The sequence below is a fragment of the Anguilla anguilla genome, chromosome 10 (genome assembly GCF_013347855.1).
Source record: "Anguilla anguilla isolate fAngAng1 chromosome 10, fAngAng1.pri, whole genome shotgun sequence".
NCBI classification, from domain to species: domain Eukaryota; kingdom Metazoa; phylum Chordata; class Actinopteri; order Anguilliformes; family Anguillidae; genus Anguilla; species Anguilla anguilla.
The window spans coordinates 41,397,210-41,425,039 of NC_049210.1; the positions used below are offsets into that span (position 1 = coordinate 41,397,210).

Below are 27,830 nucleotides of genomic sequence, written 5' to 3' on the forward strand. Positions count from 1 at the left end.
GGTTTGACCCAGAGATAGAGAGAATTTCTGGGTTTGACTCAGTGATAGAGAGGATTTCTGGGTTTGACTCGGTGATAGAGAGGATTTCTGGGTTTGACTCAGTGATAGAGAGGATTTCTGGGTTTGACTCAGTGATAGAGAGGATTTCTGGGTTTGACTCAGTGATAGAGAGGGCGGTCGGTACCTGTTGAACCCGAGCCCAGAACACATCCTCCAGGTAGGTGGCAAAGCCTTCGCTGATCCACTCCTCCGTCCAATCACGAGCTCCGATGGCCAGGCCAAACCAGGCGTGGGCAATCTCGTGGCACAGCCTGGCGCCACAGAGCTCGCTCTCTCCCGACAGCACGCTCTGAGACAGGAACACCATGTGTGGGCTGTGGAGAGAGAGAGACAGAAACACACACACACACACACACAGATACATCACACACACACACGTACAGACCACACACACAACCACGTACACGCACGCACAAACACGCACATTTTAGCTCATTATTTGCATGATGGTTAAACCTCGATGTCTTAGGTTCTGTATCTACTTAACGTTAGTCCCAATAAACTTTAATGACTGGCTGTAAACCTGATTAATCACTCGGTTTATACAAATACATAAAAACAGTGACCGTGCAGCATGCAGAACAGGCACAAGGAAGGCATCAGCACCATATTACGACTGACCGTAAAGTCAGCTCTCATAAGCCTTCCGTGTTCCCACAGGTGGCTTTGGTTGGAAACAGGAGTTCTTCTGGCACGATGTTTATGGGAAGGTTCACAATTCGTAATGTTTCAGCTTCAGACTCCGGTTAGTACAGAGTAACATACATGGCAGCACCTTTTCCAGATTGAGAGGCTGAATAGTCATAGGCTAACTCATGCCTACGCCTACACGCACGCACACAAAAACGTACACACGCACACACATTCCCGCACAAAAACAAACACACACACGTACGCACACACGTGCACACACACACACACACACATTCCCCCACAAAAACGAACACACACACACACATACACACGCACACACATTCCCACACAAAAACAAACACACACACGTACGCACACACACACACACACGCGCACCACGGCCGCCACCCTGCGCGGACTTGAAAGGGTTGTATTCTGCGGAACCCTACCATTAGGGCGGATGCGAACGCATCCCGAATTATTTGCAGCCGCGGTGAGCGGGCCTTGGAGGAAAAAACCGCCCGGGAAAAGGATCAAGGCGCGCGCAGGGGCGGGCCACGCCCTTTTCCCGACATTCCTGGAGCGTGCGCTCACCGCGCCGAACCCTCGCGCCCCCGCCCGAAAACCACACCCCTTCCAAAATGCGACTCCTGGAGGCGCGCGAGGGCCCACCTTTCGCGGGCCCCGATTCCCGAAAAAACCCCAGGAGGAGCGCTTCTCCGGCCAGACGAGCCCTTTTCTCAAAATAACACCTCCGGGCTCGGTGCCATCGGGCCGGGGCTCGTCTGGCGTGCCCACTCGCTCTCTCTCCGCGCGGCCCGCTCTCCTCTCTCGCCCCCATTCCACGGGCGCAAAGCGAGGTTAAGCGCTGATTTAAAAAAAAAAAAAAAAAAAAAACCTTGGTAAAGTTAGCCCGTCGCGCGTGCGCGCGTACGGACGGACGGACGGACGGACGAGCTCGGCCTTATCGCCCCGCGGCTCTGATCCAGGTTTGGAGTCGGGGGGGGGAGAAAGAAAAACAGAAACCCGGCAGCCGCCTGTTTCGCGTTTCCCCAGCCCTATACATTCCAGCCTAATGGCTAGCAAATGTGCACGAAGAAAAGGAAAAAAAAAAAGAAGCAAATACTAAAGTACTTATTTATACAGCCTTTCAGCTTAAATGGGTTATTCCAGGATAAAAGTAACCCGCAGGAAAATAGCTCCCGTTTGTGGCCCCGTCTGTTTCGCCCAACCCCCTCGCCCCCCTGCCCCCCCCCCCCTCAGAAACGGCTCTCGCACCCAGCCTGCGGTAAACGTATCCCCGTGCTGTTGCCGTGAGTGACGGGAAGAAACAGACGCGTACAGACAGACACACAGATAGTTCTGCATCTTTCCGGGTGCTTCCGCCATGACCCTGTCCCGTCGCGACGGGTATACCGGACCCCTCTCATTCAGAGAGAGCAGAGGCCTGCTCAGGTACTCTGCGACGCACACACCACCACATGCACACACACACACATACACGCACACGCACATACGCGCACACACACACACGTGGAGTCACTCACACGTGCACACACAGACACACACACACACGTGCACACACGCAGACACACACAAATGCGCACACACCCACACACACATACACGCACACGCACATACGCGCACACACACACACACACACACACGTGGAGTCACTCACACGTGCACACACACAGACACACATACATGCGCACACAGCCACACACGCATACACACACACACACACACACACACACAAAAAGGGGCTGTGTGTAGCTTAAAAGCGTTCATTTAGACTCTTTGGGATGCATACTCGAGCTCCTCGCGGCGCTACGCGATCGGGGACAGGTGCGAGAGAAACACGTCCGCGCACGGGCCTGAAGGCAAATCTACGGCGTTCTCAAAAAAAAAGATTTCAGGAGCTGCGGCCGTTTTATTTTCTGCTGAATACAGAGGTGGAACAGCGCTGGGTCAATAAAGCGTCGGCTAAACAGGAAGGCGTGGGACAGAAAACGTTCTCCGCGAATCCCAGCAGATGCTACGGGCTAACTAGACACACCGAATGCTGTCTGCCCCTGACTGTTAGAGCCAAAACATGTTTTACAGCACCGTGGCAACAGACATTGTCTACTGTAAAATAGCACTGGAAACTCCTGCAGTTAATGGTGTGTGTGCCCTGTGATAGATTGCTGGCCTGTCCAGGGTGTATTGCTGCCTCTCGCCCAATGCACGCTGGGATAGGCTAAGCGGGTATAGATAATGGATGGATGGAACTCCTGTAGTTATGAAGCAGAGAGGAAAGAGGTAAAGTTGGAGCCGACTAATCTGGTGAGTCTAAAGAATCTGTAGCTGGGCCAAACAGGCAACTGCTGAGTCCTCCAATCAGCATCTTCATAGGAGGACTCATTAGTATAAAGGCATATTGTGACATCATCACTCACAATAGGCCAATCATAGTGGTCTAACCAACCCCCACCCCCACACACACACAAATCTGTTTTTCTTTTTTAGAGCAGGCTAAACATCTCTGGCCGCTACTGGGAGTTGTAATTACCGTGCATACTGATCCCTATCAGTGGCTGATCGGAATCGGAATACCTCCCACCCGTCCCACCCGCTTTCAACACACTTTTCATCAGGTGCGTCCTCATTTCGGCTGGAACAAGTGAGGGGCGGTCGGTAAGGGCCTGGGTTTTTTTGGCACTGCAGTTTAAAAGCTTCTGGTTGGCGGTTGTGTGTCACGGAGCGGTGGAGAGTTTTCCGGTCCCAGCCCACCCTCAGCTCCAGTGGCTGACGTGGCTTCGCACGGTTTCAAAGGGGGTGGGGCTAAAAGGCAAGGGGTCAAGGCACCACCCCTTTTGGGCGGAAGGGGGTACCAGTCTCCACCCATGCCCCGCCCACCTCAGCAAGTTATTGGGCTGCGCATCCAGAGCTTAATCTGCGCACCCTTCAGCTCCATCCTGATTGGTCCTTGTTCTGAATTTGGTGGGAAAACTCCAGGAAGAGGTGTTGAGGCTGCAGGCTTCACAGAGAGGTGCAGTCTGGGTGGACCCCAAAAACAAAAGGGTACCCCAGCAGGACTGCATCTTGCTCCCCCGCCCCAAATTGTTTGTGCTTATTGATGTTTCCCAGGGGTCAGAGTGAAATGGCATCCAGAAGGAGAAGGAGGAGGAGGAGAAAAACAGAAGAAACTGCTCAAGATAAACAGTGAACCTGCCAAGCAAAACCAGAAGGGCTTTTTAGCAGTGTTTGGGACAGTGAGAAAGAGAGAGGCATTGCATCCCCCCCCCCCCCCCGCAGCCCTCCCTCTAGAGTAGTCCAGGACTGTAAATCGTCCAGGCGACCACAGGCAAAATGCGTTCTGACTGGGGGAGTCATTAGAATTACGTTGTGCCAACATTCAGACATGCGAGATCTGGAAACAGGACGCTCCGCAAACCCAGCCTGATGAAAATGGAGACTCCTCTCCCTCCCTTTTAAGTGTTGACATTTTTCAGTGAAACGAGCTAACTGAATTACGCGGCGAGGGCGAGAGTCTGCAAGCAGAGGCCGGTCGAAGAGGCAAAGCTTCTGCGTCCATCAACGCTCGTTTAGGAAAGGGCCAAATCTCTCTGGTCAGGAGCGGGAAAACAAGGAAATCACAAAGAACAATGCGTTTTCATTTCCTGTACATCCAGAAGAAAAACACTTCCCAGCAAAGAAAATGCATCTTGAGGAGCAGAAGTACAGGGCTCCTCGTGTTTCTGGACAATGTGGGCCAGACGTGGGGTTTCACCAGCCTCCAAGAAAACCTTTATTTGGACAAAAACTTCAGCTATACTGAAATGCTTCTGAAGAGTTTTTTTTTTTTTTTTTTTTAACCATTTCCGTTTCGCTGGAGAGCACAGGCGGACGCAGGGGCAAGTGAGGACAGGCCGTGAGCCTGCTTTTCAGGCCGCTTCCCCCAAAGTTAGTTTTAGGAGTTTATTTTTTTTTCCCCCGTTTGCGAATTAATCATCTTCTGTGGCGTTCCAACAAAAGCGGTTTGTTATTTGTTCCTGTGCGACACAAAGACGGCCTTTCACTGGCCGCTCTCTCCTGAGGAACGCCGTACGCGAGACCCACAGCAGAGAGCCTCCCACATCAGCCTACAGCACCGCAGAACCCAGAATGCACTGCACTGCTGTTCAGACTCTACACTGCACCGCTGTTCAGACTCTACACTGCACTGCAATTTAGACTCTACACTGGTGTTCAGACTCTACACTGCACTGCTGTTCAGACTCTACACTGCACTGCAATTCAGACTGTACACTGCACTGCTGTTCAGACTCTACACTGCACTGCAATTCAGACTTTACACTGCACCAAGTAGTACCATTAAATGCACGAAGCACAATTTTTCCTATAGACTTGAAAAAACACTTAGACGGCCCGCCTTAGACATTTCAATGCAGGGAAAACCCCAGTATTCCAATTCCACACGGCACTGCACTTGGATTCCAATTCCGCCCTGCACTGGCGTCCCGACCGCACGCAGGACTCTGGGAAGTGAGGTCATGGTGGCCGGGAGGAGCGGGCCTAAAAGCGCAGATAAGGAACCCGCTCCTAATTTCAGCAGCGGGAGGCCGGGGGGGCGGGAGTTTATCTCAGACTCGCACGGGGTCCGTCTCAAACAGGCTCCGCCCACCCGCTCTTTTAAATCCTCTGACTTCAAAGCGCAGCCGCTCCCGCCCCGGCCGCGTTCCCATGGCGAGGGCGGCGCTCGGGGCCAATCCGAAATGCCTGGCCATTTTTGGGCAGGGCGCGCGACGGCGGCTCCCCCCGCAAACATCACATTCTGAAAATAAATATCAGAAGATATCGCAACGCCATCGCGGGGGGGGGGGGGGTGGCCCGCGCACGCAGGGGCTCACGGTGGCCTTTCTAGAAGCTTCTGGCAGATGTTTCCAGCTCCGCAGGCAAGGCCTGCTGTGGGGGTGGGAGTGTGCGGGGGGGGGGGGGGGGGGGGGGGGGGGGGGGTTTCGGAAAGTGCACATGGCCGCCATTGCTTTGATACACACACAAGGGCGGAGGGGGGTGGCTGTTACCGTGGTAACAGGGTTGGCGGATGCCAGCAGCGCTGAGACAGGACGGGGGGTGGGAACCGCACATGCTCGCGAGGGCCAGTTTAGACCCGGCAAGGACCGCCATCGAAAAAAAATAATAATGACATCACTCACATTTCATTTCTTCCCCAGCTTTGGAATAACAGGACTTTTCAGTGTTGTAGTACTGTCTAGAACGTCCACTTCCTCAGTGCTGCACTTGATCGTAACTCTTAATGCATTTTCAGAAGATGCATCAAATTAGAAAGCTCCAGCAGGAGAGAGACAGCACTTTTCATTTTAGGAATACGAAGCTGAGTATCTGGTGAATCCAAAGAATCTTTGTTTAAAACAAGCAATCTTCCCAGCCCTGAGTTCTCAGAACAAGGCCCAGTGTTACTCAGCCAGTATCCCAGGGGTACATGCTGTTTGCCCTGGCAATTACTTCATCAATCAGCCACTGCAGGACTACCGTCTTTTCCAGTTCTGCTGGCTACTATTTCTGTATCTGGCTTCTCAAACTGCTAATCTTCTTGCTGTCTCCTGCAGGGTCTTAAAAATAGGGTTAAAACAAACTGAAATATCCACTTACTGAAGCAAAAGTAGAAGTGAACCAATGGAGCTGAACCTTGCTCCTGGAGTGTGACACCTATACTGTAAGTGACAGTTCAACCAAGTGACCATCAGCCCCCTCTAGCAGCCGGAAGACTGAACTACAGCAATGCGAAGAAGCCGATCTTACGAACCGGAACAAAATGGCGGCTGGATGGCTCTTTCGCTTGAGGCACCACACAGTGGTGCACGGATGAGCCTCGAGGCCTCGGATCGAATCCGGACCATGCCAGCGCCGACCATGGCCAGCAGGTCCATCAGGAGATCGCCCAGGGTATCCGCGTTTCATCGCTCTCAAGCCACCCCGCGCTGGCTGAAAAGGGGCACTGGTAAGACTGCTTGCCAAAGCCGCGTGTGAAAGGTCTTCCCACCGCAAGTGTGGCCTGCGAGCAGCTGTTTGGACACCACATGCTTCAGAGGAGACCTGTAGACGTCTCGCTTCTCCTGTAATGGCGGGGCGGGTTGCACGCGGAACGTGGCTGCGGTTACAGACACTTGGACTTTCCAGAAACTGGATATACACAGCCCCCGGTTGGGCGGCAGATTTTTTTTAGGGAAAAGCAAAAGGACCAGAAGAAGAAGAACCCAAGTAATGACCAGTGGTCTACGGAAGAAAAAACCCCTTGAGACACTGAAAAGGCCTTGTGTTTTGAGTTAGATTTCAGAGAAAGATTTTGGTTGCGAGGCCCTTGGGGCCCTCTGGGGTCAATGACTGGAGGAAGAGGAGGTTCGGGGGCATGGCGTTTTATGAGCCATCGAGAACACTCATTAGCACATAAGAGCTGGATAAATATCATAAAACATGTAAAATTTAAAGCATTTTAAAACCTCCATTTATAAAATGCATGATGCAGTTTTGTGGTCGTTGAAACTGTCTGCAAATGGAGGTGAACGAGAGAGAGAGAGAGAGAGAGAGAGAGAGAGAGTGAGAGACAGAGAGAGACAGAGAGAGAGAGCGAGAGAGAGAGAGAGCCGAGTTGCAGCGTGTTCTTTCTGACATGGTCAAATTAACCCTCGATCCAGAGGAAAATAAAAGCCATTTTGGGAAAAGTGAGACCGTATCCACATCCCGATGGCGGGCCAGCGTCCTCTGCGCCCAGACTGCGGTTTCTTCGTGTTCCGGCTTCCAAAAGACACGGAAGCAGCGATGACGCCAGACGCAGACATCTCTGCCGCACGCCGGCCTGCCCGTCTGTCCGTTCGGAAACCCGACCCCGGCAAAGCGCACGAGTCTTACGCAGGGAATGCGCCGCTGGAAAAGCGGTCCAAAGTTTCTATTTTAGCCCACCCGAGGCTCGGCCGCGTTTTAAACAGCAAGCTCGCCGCAACTTCCCAGGGCTCAGACGCGATTGCACCTGGACCGGAACCTCAAGCCCCCTCTTAAGTTCTGCCGTCGCGCAGCACTGTTTCACTGACGAAGGCAAAGGGCCGAAACGCTGAGTCTTTGAGCCTCGTCTTGTCTAAAAAAAACAATGAGATCGGGGCCTCTAGTGGCGCGGCCCGTAGAGCGCTAACCACAAGCTGAACGCGAGCCGCGACGTCGGCGGTTCAAATCCGACCGCCGACCTTTGTCACATGTCTGTCTCTCTCTCTCTCTCTCTCTCTCTCTCTCTCTCTCTCCCTCCCTCCCTCCCTCCCTCCCTCTCTCCTCCTAATTCTTCCCGTCTCTCTACACTGTTCTAGCAAATAAAGGAAACCCCCCCCCAAAAAAAAAACACTGAGATCAGGTCTCATCTGTACACAGCTGTTCACTCAGTGTAGGCCCATTAATGGACACTGCACTCTTGTATTTTATGGATCGGCCCACCGTTGGAAGATTTTTGTAGTGGTCATTTAGAGATGTTACTTGCCTTGTTCTGTATTCAAAATACACCTCTTTGACGATTGGCGTGGGCTTTAGGGAAAGGTTTAACGGCTGCTGTACACTGACGACAGACCAATTACAGTCATCGCAGTTTTTAGCTTGATCACAGCACTAAAAGACCAGCGATTTAGAAAAGACTTGTTGACTGGCAGAGGGTATTCAACTCCAGCCGTTTGAAGCTCACGTAACGGGAGGCACAAGACAGCAAAAAAAAAAAAAAAAAAAACTGTATAGAGCTGTTATTTTAACATCGTAGGTCCCTGACGATGCTTATCTGACACTGCAGGAATGCCATTAATCCTGACAATGCTGCTGTAATAGGAACAGCTACAGCACAGCAGACAGCTTGTGTGAAGCAGTTTCATTTTCTCAGAATGCAGTTTAACAGTGACTAGGTAGTTTTGTTCATTGGGGAACTGTATGACTCGATCCAATGAGTCACTCAACTACTCAACTAGTAAGCTAGTCGACCGGGTGATGTAAGTCGCTCTGTGTAAGAGCGTCTGCTAGATGCCAGTAAAGTAATGCAGGACTCTGGCTCTTTGTTCTGTGACTTAATGTTTCCCATATGACCGGACAACGTAAAGAAAGACATGAAAATCGCGACCCACTTTCATCATAAATATCAAACTGCTGCTCGCAAATAATATTTACTGCAAAAAGCCAAAAATAAATCAGGGACTGTGGTGTATTTTTGTTTCTTTATCATACTTTAATTTAGATTAATTGAGAACTCTCTAGTTCTTTTGTGGGGATAGTATGGGGAATGAAAGTGGGTGGGGATTACAGGGGACTGTGCAGCCAATCAGACGTTGAGGGTGGGATGATGAGATGAGCAGACGTGCAGAGCCAGCGTACCAGGGGACCGTTCAGACTGCGCTTGCTTGTCAATCGGCTGGTGGTCTGTGATGTATTCGGGGGGCCTCCTGCTAACGAGGGCCTCCAAGCCCGCGTTTGAGTCTGAGGGTGGCAGATCGCGGCAAAATGCCAACGCGCCCGGGTTCCTGGTGACGTTATTCAGCGAACAGAGACGGGATTGAGGAGCTAAAAGGGTCTCTTTGGAGCAGGAGAGCCCCCCCCCCCAGCCCCCCGGAGCAGGAAGATAAGTGCCCCCCCCCCCCCCCCCCCCAGCGATAACGAGGAGAGGGCTCTGCTTTAAAATAACAACTCCGTTTCTGCACGGATACTGCTATCTCCATTAGATGTCAAGGATGCTTTTGAACTCAAGTGCAGGGAGGGCAGGAAGGGGAGTATGTTTCAAAGTCTGAAGGCAGGAGGAAGGAGGGAGGGAGGGAGACGAGGGGAAGGGAGAGGAGAAAGGGGGGAGGACAAATCCATCCTTCATCCGTCCAAAGAAACGCAACCCCTGTTTTTCTGGCCTGAATTGAGCCGTTTAGGGCAGACGCACAGCAACCTGCCACCCCCTTCTTCTGTTCTCCAGGTGAAGGAGAGGAGGCACATTCCTTTCTTCACCACTGCTTTTGTGTGCCTGGCTACGAGGAGAGAGAGAGAGAGAGAGAGAGAGAGAGAGAGGGAGAGAGAGAGAGGGGGAGAGAGAGAGAGAGAGAGAGAGAGGAGAGTAAAAGGAGTGGAGGGGTAAGAGAGAGAGAGAGAGAGAGAGGAGGAGAGTAAAAGGAGTGGGGGGGTAAGAGAGAGAGAGAGAGAGAGAGGAGGAGAGTAAAAGGAGTGGGGGGGTAAGAGAGGGAGAGAGAGAGAGAGAGAGAGAGAGAGAGGAGGAGAGTAAAAGGAGTGGGGGGGTAAGAAAGAGAGAGAGAGAGAGGAGGAGAGTAAAAGGAGTGGAGGGGTAAGAAAGAGAGAGAGAGAGAGGAGGAGAGTAAAAGGAGTGGAGGGGTAAGAAAGAGACCTCTTAAAGCGCTCAGTAAGCGACGCCTCATCAGCTGACAGGTTGATTAACTGCCGTCTCTGGTGCCTCAGAATGAGGGCCCTGTCACACACTTCTTGGGTTACGAGGCAGGCACACTCCAGCGGGGAAAAGGGAGAACCGCAAAAAGAGGAGAGAAAAAACAACACTGACATCACAAAAGAGAGGAAGATAAATATTTAAATTCCGTTATCTCGCCCTTCAGCGTCTCCTGCGAGCGCTCCACAAAGTTTCGATGTCCGCCCCGGTCTGGTCTTTTTTTTACGGCCACATTTATGTAAAAGTTACGGGTCCTTACAGGGGTATTTAAAAAAATATATATTCTTTCATTTGATCAAAAGTCATTTTTTCACTCTTCGAAAACCCTTCCAGTCAGCGCTGGTCACGCTGTTGTAGGCCAGACGCTGAGAATAATCAAAGTAATGGCAGAGGGAGGTAGAACAGACAGGTCGCAGGTAATGGGTTCTGAAGAATGTGCAGTAGCCTCCTTTTTCTGACGTTTGCGGTTTTCTGGTGTTGACAGATTATTCAAAAACCCTGTTCTAAGGGAAGTAGGTGACTTGCTGTGTAAGCAAACTGTTTCCTGCCCCTGTCATGACAGCACGTTAAAAGACTACAATTCTGGCTTTCATTCAACCTTCAGCTCAATTCTGACCTTTTCTCCTGAATGCGGAGATTAGCCATTTCTGTGCTGAAGTAAATGGAGTTACCTGTTTACAGTCAAGTACACATGCAAAGCCGCTCATGGTCATAAATTTTGCGATGATAAGTAAAGTCATACCCCTGCTAAAAGTCATTACCTGGGGCCTCATCGGTTTCTGACTGAGGGCTATAATGAGCCAGCCTGGTTCCAGCTCTACAGTGGGAAAGGGGTATAATGAGCCAGCCTGGTTCCAGCTCTACAGTGGGAAAGGGGTATAATGAGCCAGCCTGGTTCCAGCTCTACAGTGGGAAAGGGGTATAATGAGCCAGCCTGGTTCCAGCTCTACAGTGGGAAAGGGGTATAATGAGCCAGCCTGGTTCCAGCTCTACAGTTGGAAAGGGGTATAATGGGCCAGCCTGGTTCCAGCTCTACAGTGGGAAAGGGGTATAATGAGCCAGCCTGGTTCCAGCTCTACAGTGGGAAAGGGGTATAATGAGCCAGCCTGGTTCCAGCTCTACAGTGGGAAAGGGGTATAAATGAGCCAGGCTGGTTCCAGCTCTACAGAGGGAAAGGGGTACAATGAGCCAGCCTGGTTCCAGCTCTACAGTGGGAAAGGGGTATAATGAGCCAGCCTGGTTCCAGCTCTACAGAGGGAAAGAGGAATAATTGTCTTCTCCTCTCAGGGTTACAGCCCAGTGCTCAGTGAGACTTTAACAGCTTCACTTCAGTTTATTTTTGAGTATAAAAATCTTTCAGCACAATGATATCACCTCAGGTCAAGGAGCCAGTGCAATAAACAACTCAAAAAAGTGAAGATTCCAGAGCGCTTGACACTTTTACTGCGCGTTAATATTTTCTGCCAGGCCTCTCGCCTTTACTGCTGTTATTGTAAGGCTGCAGGCGAGGGCGGCGTCGCGGCGTAAAGTGAAACGTGTCCAAAAAAAAGTCCGCTCAGAAGGCCCGCCCGCAGTCACAGAACAAAAAACGCTTTTCCAAAACAGGCCGCTCCAAAGGTCCGATCCAGAGCGACATCTGCTCCGCGATTGGCCGGATCTGGCGTCGGCACGCGTCCTAACGCTCTGTCCCGCAGCCTGCGGATCCCTGCGTCCCCCGAAACATCGTGGCCCCCGCGCGGATCTCCCAGAGAATTCCACAGCCCGCTGCACTTTTACGAGCGGGGGGAGGAGGAGAACGTGAGAAAGGGAGGGAAAGAGTGAAAAAAGATGAAAGAAGAGGTGATTAGGGATGGAGGGGGGAAGGAGAGAAAGAGGGCGGGAGGGAAAAAGAAAGACAAAAAGAGAAGAGGAGAGCAAGAGAGAGAGAGACGGAGAGAGGGTTGGGGTTTAATTCCAGTACCTGCACACTTCAGGTAGTGTTCACATCACCAGACGGGTGACAAATTAAAGAAAAAGCCTGAATAAACGAGTGGAGAAACATAACGACTGCATATGCTTCCATAAAGGTGTACTGCATGATACAATTAAGCAATTAGCATCCCATCATGCTCTCTGGCATGTATAAAAATGACCCTGTACAAATAATTTGAAAACCGGTCATTCCGGTCAAAAACCGGTCATCTGGCAACCCTAACCTGTACAGTATGTGAGCGGGACAGAGGGGCTCGGGTGGCAGCGAGGGGTACGTCAGCGGTCTTCCGAAAAGGCGGCTGCAGGTTCAAATCCCAGGGGGCCGAACATTGGCTGTTCCCTTTCAGCGATCCGCTTTACCCATGAATCACTGCGGCGGCGTGATGACTGTGTGATGTATGAAAGTTAAACCGCAGAAGTCAGGCGGGACAAGAGGGTCTTCAGACAGTGGAGCTGAGCTCTCCCACGCTGAACAAAATGCAGCAGGAATCTTTATTATCCATTAAAACATATCATGGAAATTCTCCGTCAGCTCTCAGATTACAGTATAAAAACAATCAGACATAGATATGTCAACAAACAACACGACCACGGCCTAATTTAAAATCCAAAGAGAGATTAATAAAATAAAACTTTTTTTTTTTTTGTTTGAAGTTTTTCTTGGCCGGCGGCTCTCTCCGCGTAGCGCAGACGCTAAATCTGCGCTCAGCCCCTCGAGAGCGACAGCATAGCACAACGACTCCTTTACCCTAAATCCTGTAAAAGGATTTCCACAGATTCTGATCCGACGCCAAAAAAAAGCTACTTAAGACGGCGCCTTTTTTTCTTTTCGTTTTTTTCTTCTTTTATTTTCTCCCTCCCTCTCAAGACCCGACGACAATCGCTCTCGCTAAAGGCGAAGCGAGGAGAAACGAGAAAGACTCCCGACTTAGCGCAGCACAGCGGCGCGGCGGCGGCTCCGAGCGTCCGCGGCGGCTCCGCTCCGTCGAGAAAGGACACGAGCCGACCGGTGGCATCGAAGCGGAGGAGGAGGAGAAAAACGACGCCGTGCCCTTTTTTCCTGAAACCCCCGAGCCGAGCGGCGGTTCAGGCCCAGATCGCGGAGATATCGGCTCGTTGAGTCATTCCCGCCGCCGGCTCGCGGGAGGGCCGGTTAGCGGAAACAATCGCGACCCGATTCCGACCCCGTCGCGCAGCGCCTCACTTCCTCTCTCTCGCCAATTCCCGAAAACAAGAGTTTCACATTTTTTTCAGTGTTATGGAAAATATGTACTTCTGCATGATTTATTTTCTTGGCCAGAAGGGTTTTTCCCCCATATTTATTTGTAATGCTGACAGTCTTGTGTCTTTCTTATTTCACAACCACGCTTGGACTGGGTAAACCAGGACATGGTGCCATGTTCTAAAGGGGGTCGTGCACAGGCTACACAGTACTACAGGAGAGCCAGTGCTTATTTTACACCCTATACACCATGTGACACTACGGTACAGCCAGTGACTATTTTACACCCTACAGGCCACACAGTACTACAGGAGAGCCAGTGACTGTTCTACACCTGAGAGACCATGTGACACCCCAGGTGAGCCAGTGACTATTTTACACCCAAATGGTCATGTGAGGCCACAGACAAGGGCTTGTTCTGATTGGAGGAGAGGCTCTGATTCCCATGATGCCTTGTTCCTTAGTGAGCGCAGGGTAGGTCTGGCCAGTTTGGCCTGCCCTTACTTGACTTCTTAATCTTTGGTTTCCTGCCCTCCCCCCCCTCCTCATACCTCAGCCGCCCTCCCCCCGTCCCCCACAGATGTGGGAGCAGGATATAGAAGCTGTATTTGGCTTGGTGTCAGATCCAGGGCCTCTTATATTTCCCAAACTGAAGATTAAATGCCTTTGGTCTCTGAAGTTCGTCCAGGAGCTAATGGCTTTTGTTGCTGGGCATAATCCACATATTCTCACACATATCCTCTCCAACATCCCTCAGGATTGTAATTTTACCCCCACAGTACCAGACCACCACCCCCCCTGCATGCACACGCACTCACAAACACACCACACACAGACACACACACACACACACACACACATCACACACTCACACATACACACACACAGTATGCCTACTCCCCCTTCTTGGCCTTTGCAGGACAGTTGTAAGTTTGAGGCATTACACTGTGCTGTAATGGGGGAGAGAGACGGGGGAGTTTCTCTAATCGGCGATGACCGAAACCTTTCCGGTCTGAAGTCAAACGGCGACTCCACACAGAGAAGCACAAACGAACTGGAATTCAGCCAAGTCTCAATAAGTACATACTCCTGCAGATACGGGAAAAGGAAACTTGTACAAACATCACCTTGGCAAACATTTGCACTTCTTAAAAAAAAAGGAGGGGGGGGGGGAGGGATTTGAGGCGTCGGCTCCCAATTAGAAGAAAATGAAAGGCGAGGCGTCGTCGTTCTGCCGAGCAGCCCACGGAAAGGCAGGGCGCGGCCGCCGCCGCTGATCTGAGAACACGGCGCTAAAGTAGCGATAGCCGCCGCCTTTGATGCTGAGGGCCAGCTAATCTCTAGTCTGGGCTTAGAGCGATGACCTCATTTTCTCCAGAACACTCCCCCCCCCCACCCCCCCCACCCACCCGACGGAATGTTGGCACGGCAGCGGGCAGCTCTCCCGATGAAAACGCTGGAACCTGTCTGATGGCCACCCGGGTGCCGACTTTTAATCAAAGAAACGTCAGAAACAGTCTTTCCCCTGCTTTCTTTCTTCTTCCAAAGGACAAATATCCAACTTCTGAGAAGTCACGCTGCCATTCACCAAGCGTCATTTGGATTTTGTCTTCACAAATAAACATTCGATCTCGTTACCGGAAAGAAAAACGGATAAAATAGCCAATAACAGGTAATGAATTGCAAAAGGAGATTTGAATTGGCAGCTGCATGCGACATACAGTATATTTCTTGGCCATATGAAGAAACTGAGCTCGTGAAATGCATGAACACTGTTTGTGGAGACACGTGCACGTTCCACCACGTCCAGGTCCAGGGAACATTTGAACACACAAGTTGACGTGGAAATCAAGTTCTGGCCGAAAAACCGTCCAAACCTCACGTCACAGAATGAAAACTGTTTCCCGAAAAAACCTGACTGTCCTCAGATAACAGGCTACTGCCAGACCACCGGGCCCCGTCCTCAAATCACCCTAGCAACCCTCAGTCCCGAGCAGTGGGGGACCCCGAATGTGGACGCAAAGTGCCGACGGCAGTCGGTTGAGTCACACGGGAGGTAAATCTGGGCTCGTACCTCACTGAGGGTCACGACTGACAAAACGTCCGCAGAGCCCTCCCAAACGCGGCGAACAGGCCTGCTAACGCTCGCTCGCCAAACCGCCGGGAATCACGTCCGGGAAACGCCTCGGCGCCCCGCCACCAGGAAGCCAGGAGCTGGCAGCGCACTGGAACGCCAGCGCTGTTTTGGTTTGCGTGGTTATGTTTGTTTTTAGACGTGCCCAACGACACCGGAGGGCTGCCGGCATTACCCCAACATCTGGGCTCCCTTGCCCCACCTGTGGACGAGCGTGTGGCTCACGCATTGGCCTCCACAGCCACCTGAAGTGGCACCAGCGTCAATGACGCTGAACCCCCCCCACCCCCTCCCTTGGAGCAAGCGTCATCATCGGACACGATGGACAGCTAAGAGGTCTGTTTGTGTATGTGTATGTGTGTGTGCATGAGAGAGAGAGAGAGAGAGACTGCAGGCATTTTTTTGATTCATGAAATGCATTCAGTTTTTAGGTGAATGCAAATTGGACAAAGTCTAGTCTGAACGAACGCATGACAAAATGTGGATGGGATGTCCCCACAATGCAGGTACAGAGTCATGCTCAGGAGAGGGGTGAAGACTCAGGTATGCAAGTGATGTTGCAGGCTACAGGTAAAGACGAGGGTTAACAGACAGAGCTGCAGGTTTTCCTGGCCATGATCACAGAGTGGCACAGCCGGTTAAGCACTGACCTTTAGCCTGCAGCGTTACTACTACACAATGACAGTATTAAAATGCAAAATTATGCAGTCATCCCTGCTGTGAAACTTATAATTTTGCACATCACACAGCAATTTTGGGCTGAGAGTGGACGTGTCTGTTTTCTGTTTCCATGGCAATAGACTGGTGTTCTGGTGATGTCTCACATCTACGCAGCTTTGACATAGCTCTCCCACACTGTGGTAAAATCACTGCCCTGCTGAGCTTTACTTTAGCCAAAGAAAAGAGTTACAAAGTTCAAATTGCAAGTCAAACACCTCAGTTTACTGTAAACCCCTGTGGTATTCCATTTATCCGAGATCCCCTTTCAGGAAATGACTTCTCCTGAAAGCTGGATTTACGCACGCCCTCTACTGGTCACTTGGAGAAGTGGCACACCGGTGTACAGGGGTAGAGTTTTTACCTGGCCATCCCGAGGCTGGAGAATCCAGGGGGGACAATGAGCACATCGAGGCGGGAGAAGGGGTGGACCCCGAGGTGGTGGTGGGCGGCAGCCAGGCAGGGGGGCAGGAGGGGGAGGAGCATGGACTCCGCCCGCTGTTGGAGATTGGGCGGGGTAAAGACCCGGTGCGGGAGCACTGCCTGACCCTGGGCTGCAGTGTCGGGGAACCGGCACGGGTAATCCATGTGGCTGCAGGGCTCCGGGTTAGTGAGACCTGAGCAATCAATGTCAGAGTGCCGGGTCCGTTCCTCACTGGCCAGACCTGAGAAATCTACTCCAGAGCAGGATTTCTCGCTCACACCGAGTGAATCTGGCTCACCGTCCTGAGCGGTAAATTGCTGCTCCAAGCTGCAAAGCACACACAACATCTCTTTGTTTATGTCTGAGCTTATGTGTGTGATGTTGGGATCCATATTTCTCTGAGCAAAGAGCAAACTCAAGACGGCCTACCTGCCACTCGCAGGGAGGTGCACGCCCACAACATCCGTCCTCGTCCTGGGATCAGTCATTGCCTTGGCTTCCACCCATTGCCCTACTGCTATGGTGAAAGTGGAGGCTGGCATGGGCATTGTGACGTAATAATCCCAGCAGGAAAACCCTGGAAATGGAAGGAGAGACAATGGAGACAGAACAGAGAGGGTATTTCAAAGCCTGGTTCCAGCTCTACAGTGGGAAAGGGGTATAATGAGCCAGCCTTGTTCCAGCTCTACAGTGGGAAAGGGGTATAATGAGCCAGTCTGGTTCCAGCTCTACAGTGGGAAAGGGGTATAATGAGCCAGCCTGGTTCCAGCTCTACAGTGGGAAAGGGGTATAATGAGCCAGTCTGGTTCCAGCTCTACAGTGGGAAAGGGGTATAATGAGCCAGCCTGGTTCCAGCTCCACAGTGGGAAAGGGGTATAATGAGCCAGCCTGGTTCCAGCTCTACAGTGGGAAAGGGGTATAATGAGCCAGCCTGGTTCCAGCTCTACAGTGGGAAAGGGGTATAATGAGCCAGCCTGGTTCCAGCTCTACAGTGGGAAAGGGGTATAGTGAGCCAGCCTGGTTCCAGCTCTACAGTGGGAAAGAGAAGGGCGCTCAGCACCTGTCTCCTCTGGGACGGGACAGGCCTCGTTCTCCCCGCTCGTGAGGACCACGCAGTCGCTGGGGGCGCGCACCCGGGCCTGCCAGGTTGACATGGCAACCGGAGGCTCCTGGCAGGGGAAGAGGGCTCGGTTGTTGATGGGCGAGCCCTGGGTGTAAACACATGGCCTGGGGAGACACAGCATTTCAGACACCACACATTTATTTCACTTAGTTAACTGACCAATGCTTGTCTCTCAGTGATTTGGGTAACTATTGGGTAATAATCACTGTTACTTCATCACTATCTTGGAAATATTTTGGAATTGTTACAGGTCCCTTCCACAGTTTACATCAAATAAAATGTAAAGATTGTGTTGCATCAGTACATTGGCAGCAGGGAATGTTGGTTTTGTATGGCTTCTGGGGGAAGGAAATGCTTCTCCCAGTGAATAGCAGTGTGAGCCATTTCTGGTCTTACAAAACGCACTCTACTGAACATAACCAACTGACTGATGGAACCAGATCAAGCCACAAACCTGTATCTAGCAATACCTTTCCATACATAGACAGAAAAATGCATCACGTGTATTGTGTCCCTGTCAGTAAACACTGAAGGAGGAGTGTCGTTCTCCATGCCAACCTGCCACTCTGGTCTTTGGTCCACCTCACTGAAGCTCCCTCCGGTTTTGTCTGGTACCAGATCCTCACGGCGAGGGGAAAGGCGTGGGGCGCCTGAACCCCCCTCTTCCTAATCTGGAGGCTCCAGCGGTCAGTGCGGAACTGAAGGGCGCCCCCTGCTGGTGGGGCAGGGGCACGGGCACACTGGGAGTACAGGTCCTGCTGCTGCTTCCAGCGTGAGGAAGGCATGGAGGCCAGCTCGCGCACCAGGGCAGCAGAGGGCGCCCCGTCCGAGCGCCCTTTGACCCCGCCGGGGAACAGCGACCCCATACCTGGAACCGAGGCCACGTCCACCTCCTCCACCTTCCGTACAGCAAGGTCACAGCAGTCCAGCACCAGCACGAAATCGCCAGCACCTCCCCCGTCCTCCCAGGACCCCTCTTCCCGCCCGGCGGAGACCCCATCCGAGGCGGCCGCGGAGGGCTGCGGGTCGCCGTGGCAACAGTCCCCAACTGCCCCGGCGACGGGACCGCCGGCCGAGTCCGAGACAGGACGCTCCGTCCCGGGGGTGCGGCCTGTGGAAGAGGGGGAGGGGTTCGGTCCGGACCCCGCCCCAAGGTCATGTCCCGTCCATTTCCCCGCCTCCAGGAACAGGACGATGCTTCCGCTGATGACCTCGCGGTCGAAGTGAACGGTCAGGTCCGGCACATAGTGCTTCACCAGCATGTGGTTGGTGTTCGCCTTCAACGGCAGGTCGTCTGTGCTGGGGTCCAGATCCTGGTCCGGGTCCGTGTCCGTGTGTGGGATTGACTCCATGTCAGACTTTCTGTGGCACACCTGATCAACAGTACACCTTCTGTGCTGTCAGCACCTCTGTTCATTTAAAAACAAAAATGTGTACATGTGTATATGTATGTATGTACACACACATACAAACGCACAGACACACACACACAAATCATTGCACTACACATATTACACATTCTGGGTACAGACATGAAAAAAGGATCCAGACAATGTAGCTATAGGATGCACATTTTTTCATGTGTCTCCAATAGCTCTGTGGTCCTCAGAAATTTTTGGAGTTTGGTCTCAAACAACTTCTTGCAGCTAAACAGCTTTTTAACAGCTGCTTATATCTGAATATATTTCAATGTATATCTTGAGAAAGAAAAGCTTGCACACTATCATAGCACAATCTTGATTTATATCCCAGCATATGCATTTTTTTATTTGATATGACTTGGGTTGTGCATGTTTTGCATTGGTTTTGCAGTGTGTATTCTCCCATGTGATTTGCGTTTTGCAAATTGCTTTAAAGTGTCGGCAAAATAATGATCCCCAATCCCGTGTCATAATTAGTAGACGGATTCGGGTATATTTGAACATTTCGAACAAGTGATACTCGGAATAGGTTCAGTAAAGAAATAATCTACATCTGTAGTATTGCAGAAATGTTTTATTTATAAGATATCATGGACATGGACAAGTGCAAAATAATGCAAGAAATACACACATGCAGTCTGCCACCACTCACGACGTCACACTTTTCGACATATTGATTTATCCTTTAATTATCTAGTGGTGACGTTGTAGCTACACACTAGAGGTGATTAGTTACCGGTCTGTTGAGCTAGACAACTTTTAACTTATGTCTGAGCCGTGCACTAAAGAGAAACCAACTGACTATGTATACAAGTTATCTAAATGCAATGCAATAAACATGAAAGCTAAAACACACCACACCATTCAAATGGTTCTAGTCTCAGGAATACTGGTTTTATTATTCAGGACAATACGTGCTAGTAGTTTTTGCTCACCAACGTTTGTCTAAACTAACTAGACATCTATATTTCTAGCTTTGGAACTTCATGACCATATAAAAGCGAACACCAAGCGAACAAGTTAATTCGCGAAACAGAACAGAAGGCTAAACTACTGATACACGAATTAACTCCTGATCATAGAATCTGAACCATTCACAACCAAAATACACTGATATCTTCTATGAGAGTTGAACACCGACCTGTCACCTGTCACACGCACCCACAACAAACACACACGATCTTCGGCGCACATGTATTTCGTCACGATTGTGCGACGGGAAATAAATAGGAGCTTGCCGTCAGTGTCCAGTTTTCCTCTTAATTCATTTAAAAAAATACAGCAGTGTACGCAATGGCTATAATATATTCAAACGGGGTGGTGGATAAAAGTATAGGACAAACAAATATGGCGCATTTTAAGTGATATTCTCCCGCAAGATAGAGACTTCTGTCTGCAGTGACTAGCATACCATAACTTGCTTTCTTACTGAACAGATGTCGGTTTATTGGCTCCTGTACTGTTCAGTGTCAGTGTAACTGAGATGTGCCAGGAGGTAATCAACTGGCCCTACTGTCAGTGCGTCTGTGATGTACAAATAGTAACATGGCAAGTGTTCGAGCAACAATGTGGACGGTATACAAGAACTTCCCACTTATACCCCTCACCTGTGACAAATACACTTTTATATAGTTTATCAATTTTACCTTTGTGCATTGAGCAGATTTTTAATTCATGTCAAATCAACAAGCTTGAGACACCAGAAACGGATTTTACATACAACATTTATTAGATTCAAGTGCGTCACATTGAAATTTCAACATGGTTGTTTAATCACACCACATGATCTTTACGTACAAATGATACCCTATATTAATGTAAAAAATAAAATCTCGCCAAAATAGATTCCAGTGCTTATACTTTTACACTCTTACATCTCGTCTTATGAAAAGCAGCTAAATGTGTTGTAACAGACTGTGATATGTTTATATACTGGACAGACGATCCATAAGTTAACAAAAATTAATTTACACATGCGTGTCCTTATCTCTCACTTTTGTTACAGATTCTAAGCTTTCTCATACTTTTAAAAATGTACATTTATTCAGTCTAAATAAAAATAATATTTTACTGACCACAGTTTAAAAAGAAAAAACTGAAATGGTTTTAATTAGTTGAACATGGTGCATGCTTATTGTGCATCTAATAAGACACAGCTTGAGGGTGGACAAGAACTAAGTATGACTGTAAATTTAAAATTACAGTATTGATAATTCCATGTGTTTCAGATTTGGCACTCGTGAGCCTTGCAGGGCCCTTGCATTTCTCCTGGTATATTTCCAGCATACCCACATCAAAAAGCTCAATTTATGCACTGCTATTAAAAAAGAATTCAGTCACACCTCATCACCCTTAATTTCGAACGCATGAAAGAGCCAACCATCGTTTCAAATGCACAGTTTCTGGAAGCCTGCCACTCAAAATGGCCACCTTGCTGTAAATGAGTTGAGGGGGAAAAAAAAATAAGAGAGAGAAGGAGGAGGCGAGTAAAATGAATTTGGGAACTTCTGTAAACCATTATTGCCCTCCTCGGTCCCTTCGTTTTTCATCTGTAACAAGCATTGCCTTCTCCAATGAACGTCAGAGCTGGAGACGCAGAGCAGGGCTCTGGAGCACGAGCAGAGAGGCACGGAACGCGGCCTGCCACAGAAGGACGACACCGCCGACCCTTTCCCCCCTCAGCCTGCACGGGTTCAGTACCGAAATGCTTAAGATGTTTTTGGGGTCTGGACCCCGTTCCTGTGCCCCTGTGGCGCTGTCACCCCAAAAAGGCGTGCTTTTTGTTTTGGACGAGAGGGCAGAGAATGTACCGTAGCGAGTCATTTCTTGTTTCTTCGCAGCTTTTCCTGGGTGTGTAAAAAAAAAAAAAAAAGTAATGTAAACCAGACTTATGTGAACAAACTGCCCAAAATGAACAATGTCATCGAATTGAATTTGATTGAAGGCTACCACATACTGGAGAGCATCTTGTTGTTTTGCTGAACTGTTCAGTTCTCATATTCTGAGTGAGAGACAGAGAGGTCTTGCACACCATAGGAATGCTCTCTGGGCATTTGGAAGTGTCCTTTGTTTGTAAATGAGATTCTCACAGCCCTGTTCTTTGCATGTGTCATGCATAGACACCATGTTTTGCATTACAAGGGAGCAGTTAGAAAGGACAGTTTGTTTGTGTGCTCTTCTCTGTTAAGCAAGTCTTTCTTCCTCAGGTCTGACCCTCTGTCTCTGTGGAACAGAGTGCCTGGCAGTTGCAAACAACAAATGCAAGCAGATACACGGGGCCTTCCACTGTTACAGGAATATTAAGGTAATCATCATATCAGACGGCTTATTCATCAATCTGTCTCTATCTTCTGTGTGTGTGTGCCTGTGTGTGCTACACAAATGACACAACTCAAGAAGAGTGTAAAAATGACATTGGCAGAGTGCTCAATTGGACAATAATGTACAGTATCTGGCCATCTGAAACCATCTGTACAGTAACCTGTGTATTTGAATAAAGAAAGTTCTAGAATATCTATATGAATATGGATCCTGTTTTGCCCAGCTTCTTGGGCCACATGAACCTTTTTTTTTCTTGCGATTGAAACGTCTTTTTGCAACATTTCAGCAATTGGCATTTGTCAAAATGCAGTGAATCCAGTCCTAATGTTTCCATTGAGTAGCAGAAGCCTGAATTGTGTGGTTCATCTTTAGTTCGGAGACCAGCACCCCTGCCCAAATGTGTCAGGCAGGGCACAGACGGTCCCTCAGTCTCAGCCTCAGACCCAGTTCTCAGTCTCCATCCTTGGGGACCTTCTGGCCAGTAAAAGACCACCTCCCTCCTCTCTCATTCTCTCTTCTCTCTCGCTCCTCTCCTCTCCTCTCCTCCTCTCTTCTGCCTAATGTGCAACAGAGAGCCTCTGTCTGGGTCAGCGGGTACCTCAGGAGTTTTCCTCTGCAGCTCGTCTGAAACTCAGCCGCTTGAAGGAATCCCTTTTGGAGGTAGCAGACACAGATGGGGGTGGGGGTGGGGGGGGGGGGGTGTGTGTGAAATTGAGGACAAGTTTGGATACAAATATAATACACACAAGTATTCACAGAGTGAGTTTAACGGATAAGGTTTAACTCAGGCTTCACTACGCACACAGATCCTAGGCGGAGTGATACATGACATCAAATTAAGTGATTCTAAATTAGGTGTAGTGGTGTAATTAATTATCACCGCTGTCTGCCTGCCCAAGTACATTTACATGAGATGCATGAACATACAACATACAACATGTGATTTTGTGACACAGAATGTGCTCACATGTGTTAAAGATGCCTCAGAGTTCCCCTAATAAAGACAACTCTTACTGGTATAAATGTCTGTAATGGCTAATTATATTTTTTTGTGTATTCTTTCCTTCAATCATAGTTGAAGGTTGAGGAAGAATTAGACAGTCTGATCATGCCCCGTTATTCTTCAATAAGATATTTTTTCAGTAGACTGTGTGCCAGGTTACACGGAAATCGATACTTCTGCAGCTAACACATGACTGGCAGAAATTCACCGACCGTCATCTAATGGACTGTGGTCTCACTGAAATTACTAAAGCAATTGCAGCTGCTCTGTAGAGCTCTAGGTTTAATGCATAAGTAAAATTTTATGAATGCACTCTTTGATACCAGTCCAGATTTACAAATGTAGCTCTTGATAATGGGCCATGTTTTTTAACAGGTTCTGTATCAGTTATGGTATTCGCACTGAATTCAGGAATTGATTAGGGATCCTATTACCTGCTCTGTGTGCAGGGATTGATTAAGGTTCCTATTACCCCTTCTGTGTGCCGGGATTGATTAAGGGTCCTGTAACCTGCTCTGTGTTCCAGGATTGATTAAGGCTTCTGTTACTGGCTCTGTGTGCCGGGACTGATTAAGTTTCCTGTTGCCTGCTCTGTGATCTGGGATTGATTGTCAGTCCTGTTACCTGCTCTCGATGCGGGGCTTGATGATTGGCCTGTACAGGTCAGGGATCTTCCTCTCCAGCATGGGCCTCAGGTTCTCCCGCAGTTTGTTGTAGTTCTTCTTCAGTTCCTGCTGGTACTCCTTTTGGTCCGCCGCGATCAGGTGCTTGTTCTTCTCCACCGCCTCTCCGCACCTGCGGTCGAAATGGACAACTCAGGTGTAACCGCGTCAACCCCAACATTTTGAGTTACATTGCAGAGCGAGATTGCAAGAGTATCGCGTGCTCCCTAACTGGGCACGGCTGTGATCAGCCTTGCCCTCAGATTGCTCCGGCCTAATTTAATTCAACTAAAGCAGTTAGCAATGACACTGACGTTAGGCAGATGGGAGGTAACGGAGTAAAAGTAGGTGGACTATATATTTGTTTATAGTGGTCAGAGAACTAGACTAATAGAGAACTGTAGGCTTACAGTGGTTTGGGAAAAAGCCACATGACTAGATGATTGCAGGTTTGAACCCTGGGGAGGACACTGCAAATTGCATCCTTGAGAAAAGCAAATGAACGGCCTCAGTAAATTTGGCTTTGATTTGGGTCTGTATAAAATGGACGGCGTAAGCTGTGTACGTAAGCTGTGTAGGTTGCCTGGACGACAGTTGTGACCACACAAATAATGCGTCACGCCATAAAATGCATCTGTAACGTGTGTCTGGCCATGAAAACTGACTCCGTCCCTCGCCGTAGCTTAGTCTGAATCCGATTTTCAATAAGTCATCCAACAGCTAGCAGACGGATAAGTAACCTTGCTTACGCCTTGGTCAAGTCTTCTATTTGATGTTGGGTCAGCAGAGATTTTCCAATTCAGATCATGTGAAGTGACAGTATTCCCCTTGGTAATACTGGGAACATTTAGTAAAATAAATGTATTTATCTTAATAAAACAAATGTTCCCAAATAAAATATTTTACTCATGAAAAGGTCAAACATATAAAAGAAAATCACGATTGACAGAAGCACCTGTCATTTTAGTGACCTTTTTCCCCACTAATTGATGGTGGGCGGAGTCATTTTGGGTTGACTTGCTGGTTGATTAGGGCATGCACGCTACTACTCTAACGCCGTGGTCGAAAAAAAAATGCTGAATTAATTTTTGATATTGGACACTAAAGAGACGTAGGCATTGTAATGCAGGAAACGAACGATAAACGCGACGACAGGGCTATATATGGGCAAACTGGTGTTTCGTATTAACTTTTTTGGGAACTGTACAACTCTTGCGACTTTATATTTCCTAACATTAGCCTATAACTGCCAGCGTTATAATGCAGTTCAAGCAGTTAGTTATAGTTTCGCTGTCCTCCCAGCATGGTTCATCCACGCAAGGAACATTTGGTACAGTCTGTCCTTCAAGAGGGACTTGATGAGAAGACGATACTGAAGAGATTTCATTTAGCAGAATTTCTGCTTTACGGGTGCAGTCCGCGTGGGTAAGTTAGCTTGAGGATTCGTTTTATGTTTGCGCCCGCTGTGGTGCTCAGTATTGCGATAAAAACCGACGGTCCTATGCTAGAAATGTGCGTCATTTACTTTAGGACCTTTGCTATCGTGACAGACTTGCGCAGTGATTCAGTCGGATTCAACTGAATTTGTCATGTTGCATTTGGTCGCCAGTAGGCCTAGCTATCATGATTGTTTATGCAATAGGATATGTTTATAGCTATGTGACATGTTTGTTGTTCATTTAAGGAATTGGAAATTGATTGAAAACCTGAGGTCAATTGCATCCCTACGACTACAATTGATCACTACACTGACACTAACGGTGAAAAGGACTAGGCTACCTACCAACTTCCCAACCAAACCTGCACCCTCGGTTTATATGTAATCGCTGAAACCTCGTCTCAATTCGAGAGGGCGCAGACTGGCAAACTGGCCTTCTCGCGTAGCTGGTGTTGGCAGACCGCGCTCTTTACAAATACCAAGATGCTTCCAGAAATATAGGCTATACGCCGAAGAAGGTCTGGCTTTTCTTTACCACCTCGAACTGGCGGAATTTAGTAGAATGTCTGAACAACAAATATTGTTTTAAAGCATGTCACTGTTACCTTTTCCATTTTAAGAATTCTCTCCTTTTTTGTTGCTGTTTGAGTCATTTTCCCTTTTTATACTAAATGGTCAATGTGTAAATGTCAAAGTCGGTTGTTTTTACTGTTATTTCACTGCAAAAATGAGGCATCGAGTCTTTCCAGTCGCAATTTTGTTGGCAAAAATGTCTGATGGGTGACAGAGGAACACAGTGGGGCCCAGTGCCCCTTTGAGCCATAATGGCCACCATGAGGCGCAGGCGGGGTCAGACTTGGCATCTACTGAACAGACAGAAATGCAGCCAGGGCCCTGACTGCCTGGACCGTGCGTAGGAGGGAGAAAAGCAAACATTTTTTAAAATTGCAGTAAATATTTATCGGTGTGCTGGCCACAGAGGGGCAGAGGAATTCGACATTCCGAAAAACAAAATCAAAGACATCTTTGGGAGGAGAGTCGTGCTCGGATGGGGGGCACGCTCACTATGGGGAGTCCAGTGAGGGGGGGGCCAAAGGAATACTGGGGCCTTTTGATTGGATTGAAAACTAATGCAAATTGCAAGAGCTGAGTTATGGTAATAATATGCGTTTTTTGTAAAAAAAAAAAAAAAAAAAAGTTTGCTTCATTATACAGTAAATATGTGGATGGATAATGAGCTGAAGAGTTCTGCGGTGGATCATTAGTTGAAACTCAAGTTTAAGGGCCGTTGCCAGTTGGCACGCTTCAGATGTACAGCACATATATTAACAGAGGGCAACAGGGGACATGAGTTCAATTAATCGGAATACCTAAAAAAAAAAAAAACTGGTGCACTGTTACTGATGTGATTTTTTCCCTAAGGCCCTTATGTGACTATCGCGTCCTTAAATTTCTCACCACCGTAACCCCCCTGGCCTCACTCGCCTCTTTACTTTATTTACTTGGCGGGAAGATGAAACTAACGAGAGAGTGGGTCACGCTTATTTGGCGAGGAAACGAGCACAGACTAATCTCACTCGGTTAATTACCGATAAAACAGGCAGCCCAGGAGGCTGTTCCACCACCTCTTCCTCCAAGCACAAGGATGGTGTGTGTGTGTGTGTGTGTGTGTGTGTGTGTCTTTGACTGATGTCATCTTCCAGTAAAATTCAGCCCTCTGGATGTCTTACTTTCCCTCTCTTTTCCTCCTTCACTCAATCTCTCATGCACTCTGCCTCTCATCCATCATTCTTCCTGAAGTCCTCAAGATGTCTCTCTCTCTCTCATGCTCTCTCTCTTTCTCTCTCTCTCTCTCTCTTTTATGCCTCTCTCTCTTGCTCTCTCTCTCTCTCTCTCTCTCTCTCTCTCTCTCTCTCTCTCTCTCTCTTACCGCGTGATGAACTCTTTGAAGCAGAGACGCAGTTTGTTGTGGTGGCGGAAGAGTCTGGGGTCTGCAGGAATCTCGTTCAGGAAAACTTGGGCCACCTCCAGGGGTCCCTGAGAGAAAGAGAGAGAGAGAGAGAAGGAGAGGAGGGAGAAAGCGTGAAAGAGAGAGGAGGGATGAGAGAGAGACAGGAGGGAGAGAGATGGAGAGAATGAGAGTGGCAAAGAAGGAAAGACAAGAGAACATTGGGAAAACTGTTTGTAAACAGAACACTATGCTTTACAAAAAAAGGCTTCGGTGTAAAGCCGAACATC

The 27,830-nt window shown here is 49.1% G+C and overlaps 2 protein-coding genes across 7 annotated transcripts in view; both read right to left on the reverse strand.

The window, feature by feature from the left end:
- The window catches only part of aopep (aminopeptidase O (putative)), a 72,411-nt gene extending 52,057 nt beyond the window's left edge, over positions 1 to 20,354 (reverse strand). The window contains 6 exon segments of the mRNA XM_035435494.1: positions 185 to 374; positions 16,565 to 16,800; positions 17,047 to 17,201; positions 17,685 to 17,851; positions 18,306 to 19,156; positions 20,310 to 20,354. Coding sequence (XP_035291385.1) covers positions 185 to 374; positions 16,565 to 16,800; positions 17,047 to 17,201; positions 17,685 to 17,851; positions 18,306 to 19,099 — 1,542 coding nt within the window. The 5' untranslated portion in view covers positions 19,100 to 19,156; positions 20,310 to 20,354.
- A 520-nt stretch (positions 20,355 to 20,874) lies between these two features.
- Positions 20,875 to 27,830, reverse strand: part of dock8 (dedicator of cytokinesis 8) — a 55,935-nt gene continuing 48,979 nt past the window's right edge. For 5 of the 6 annotated variants that reach the window (XM_035379947.1, XM_035379948.1, XM_035379951.1 and 2 more), the window contains 3 exons: positions 27,523 to 27,629; positions 24,117 to 24,287; positions 22,265 to 23,140 (listed from right to left, as the gene is read on the reverse strand). In XM_035379947.1, the coding sequence (XP_035235838.1) occupies positions 23,089 to 23,140; positions 24,117 to 24,287; positions 27,523 to 27,629 (330 nt within the window). In that variant the 3' untranslated portion in view covers positions 22,265 to 23,088. Of the gene's footprint in view, positions 22,015 to 22,264; positions 23,141 to 24,116; positions 24,288 to 27,522; positions 27,630 to 27,830 lie in introns of those variants that run through there. The other variant, XM_035379944.1, reaches the window with a different exon arrangement.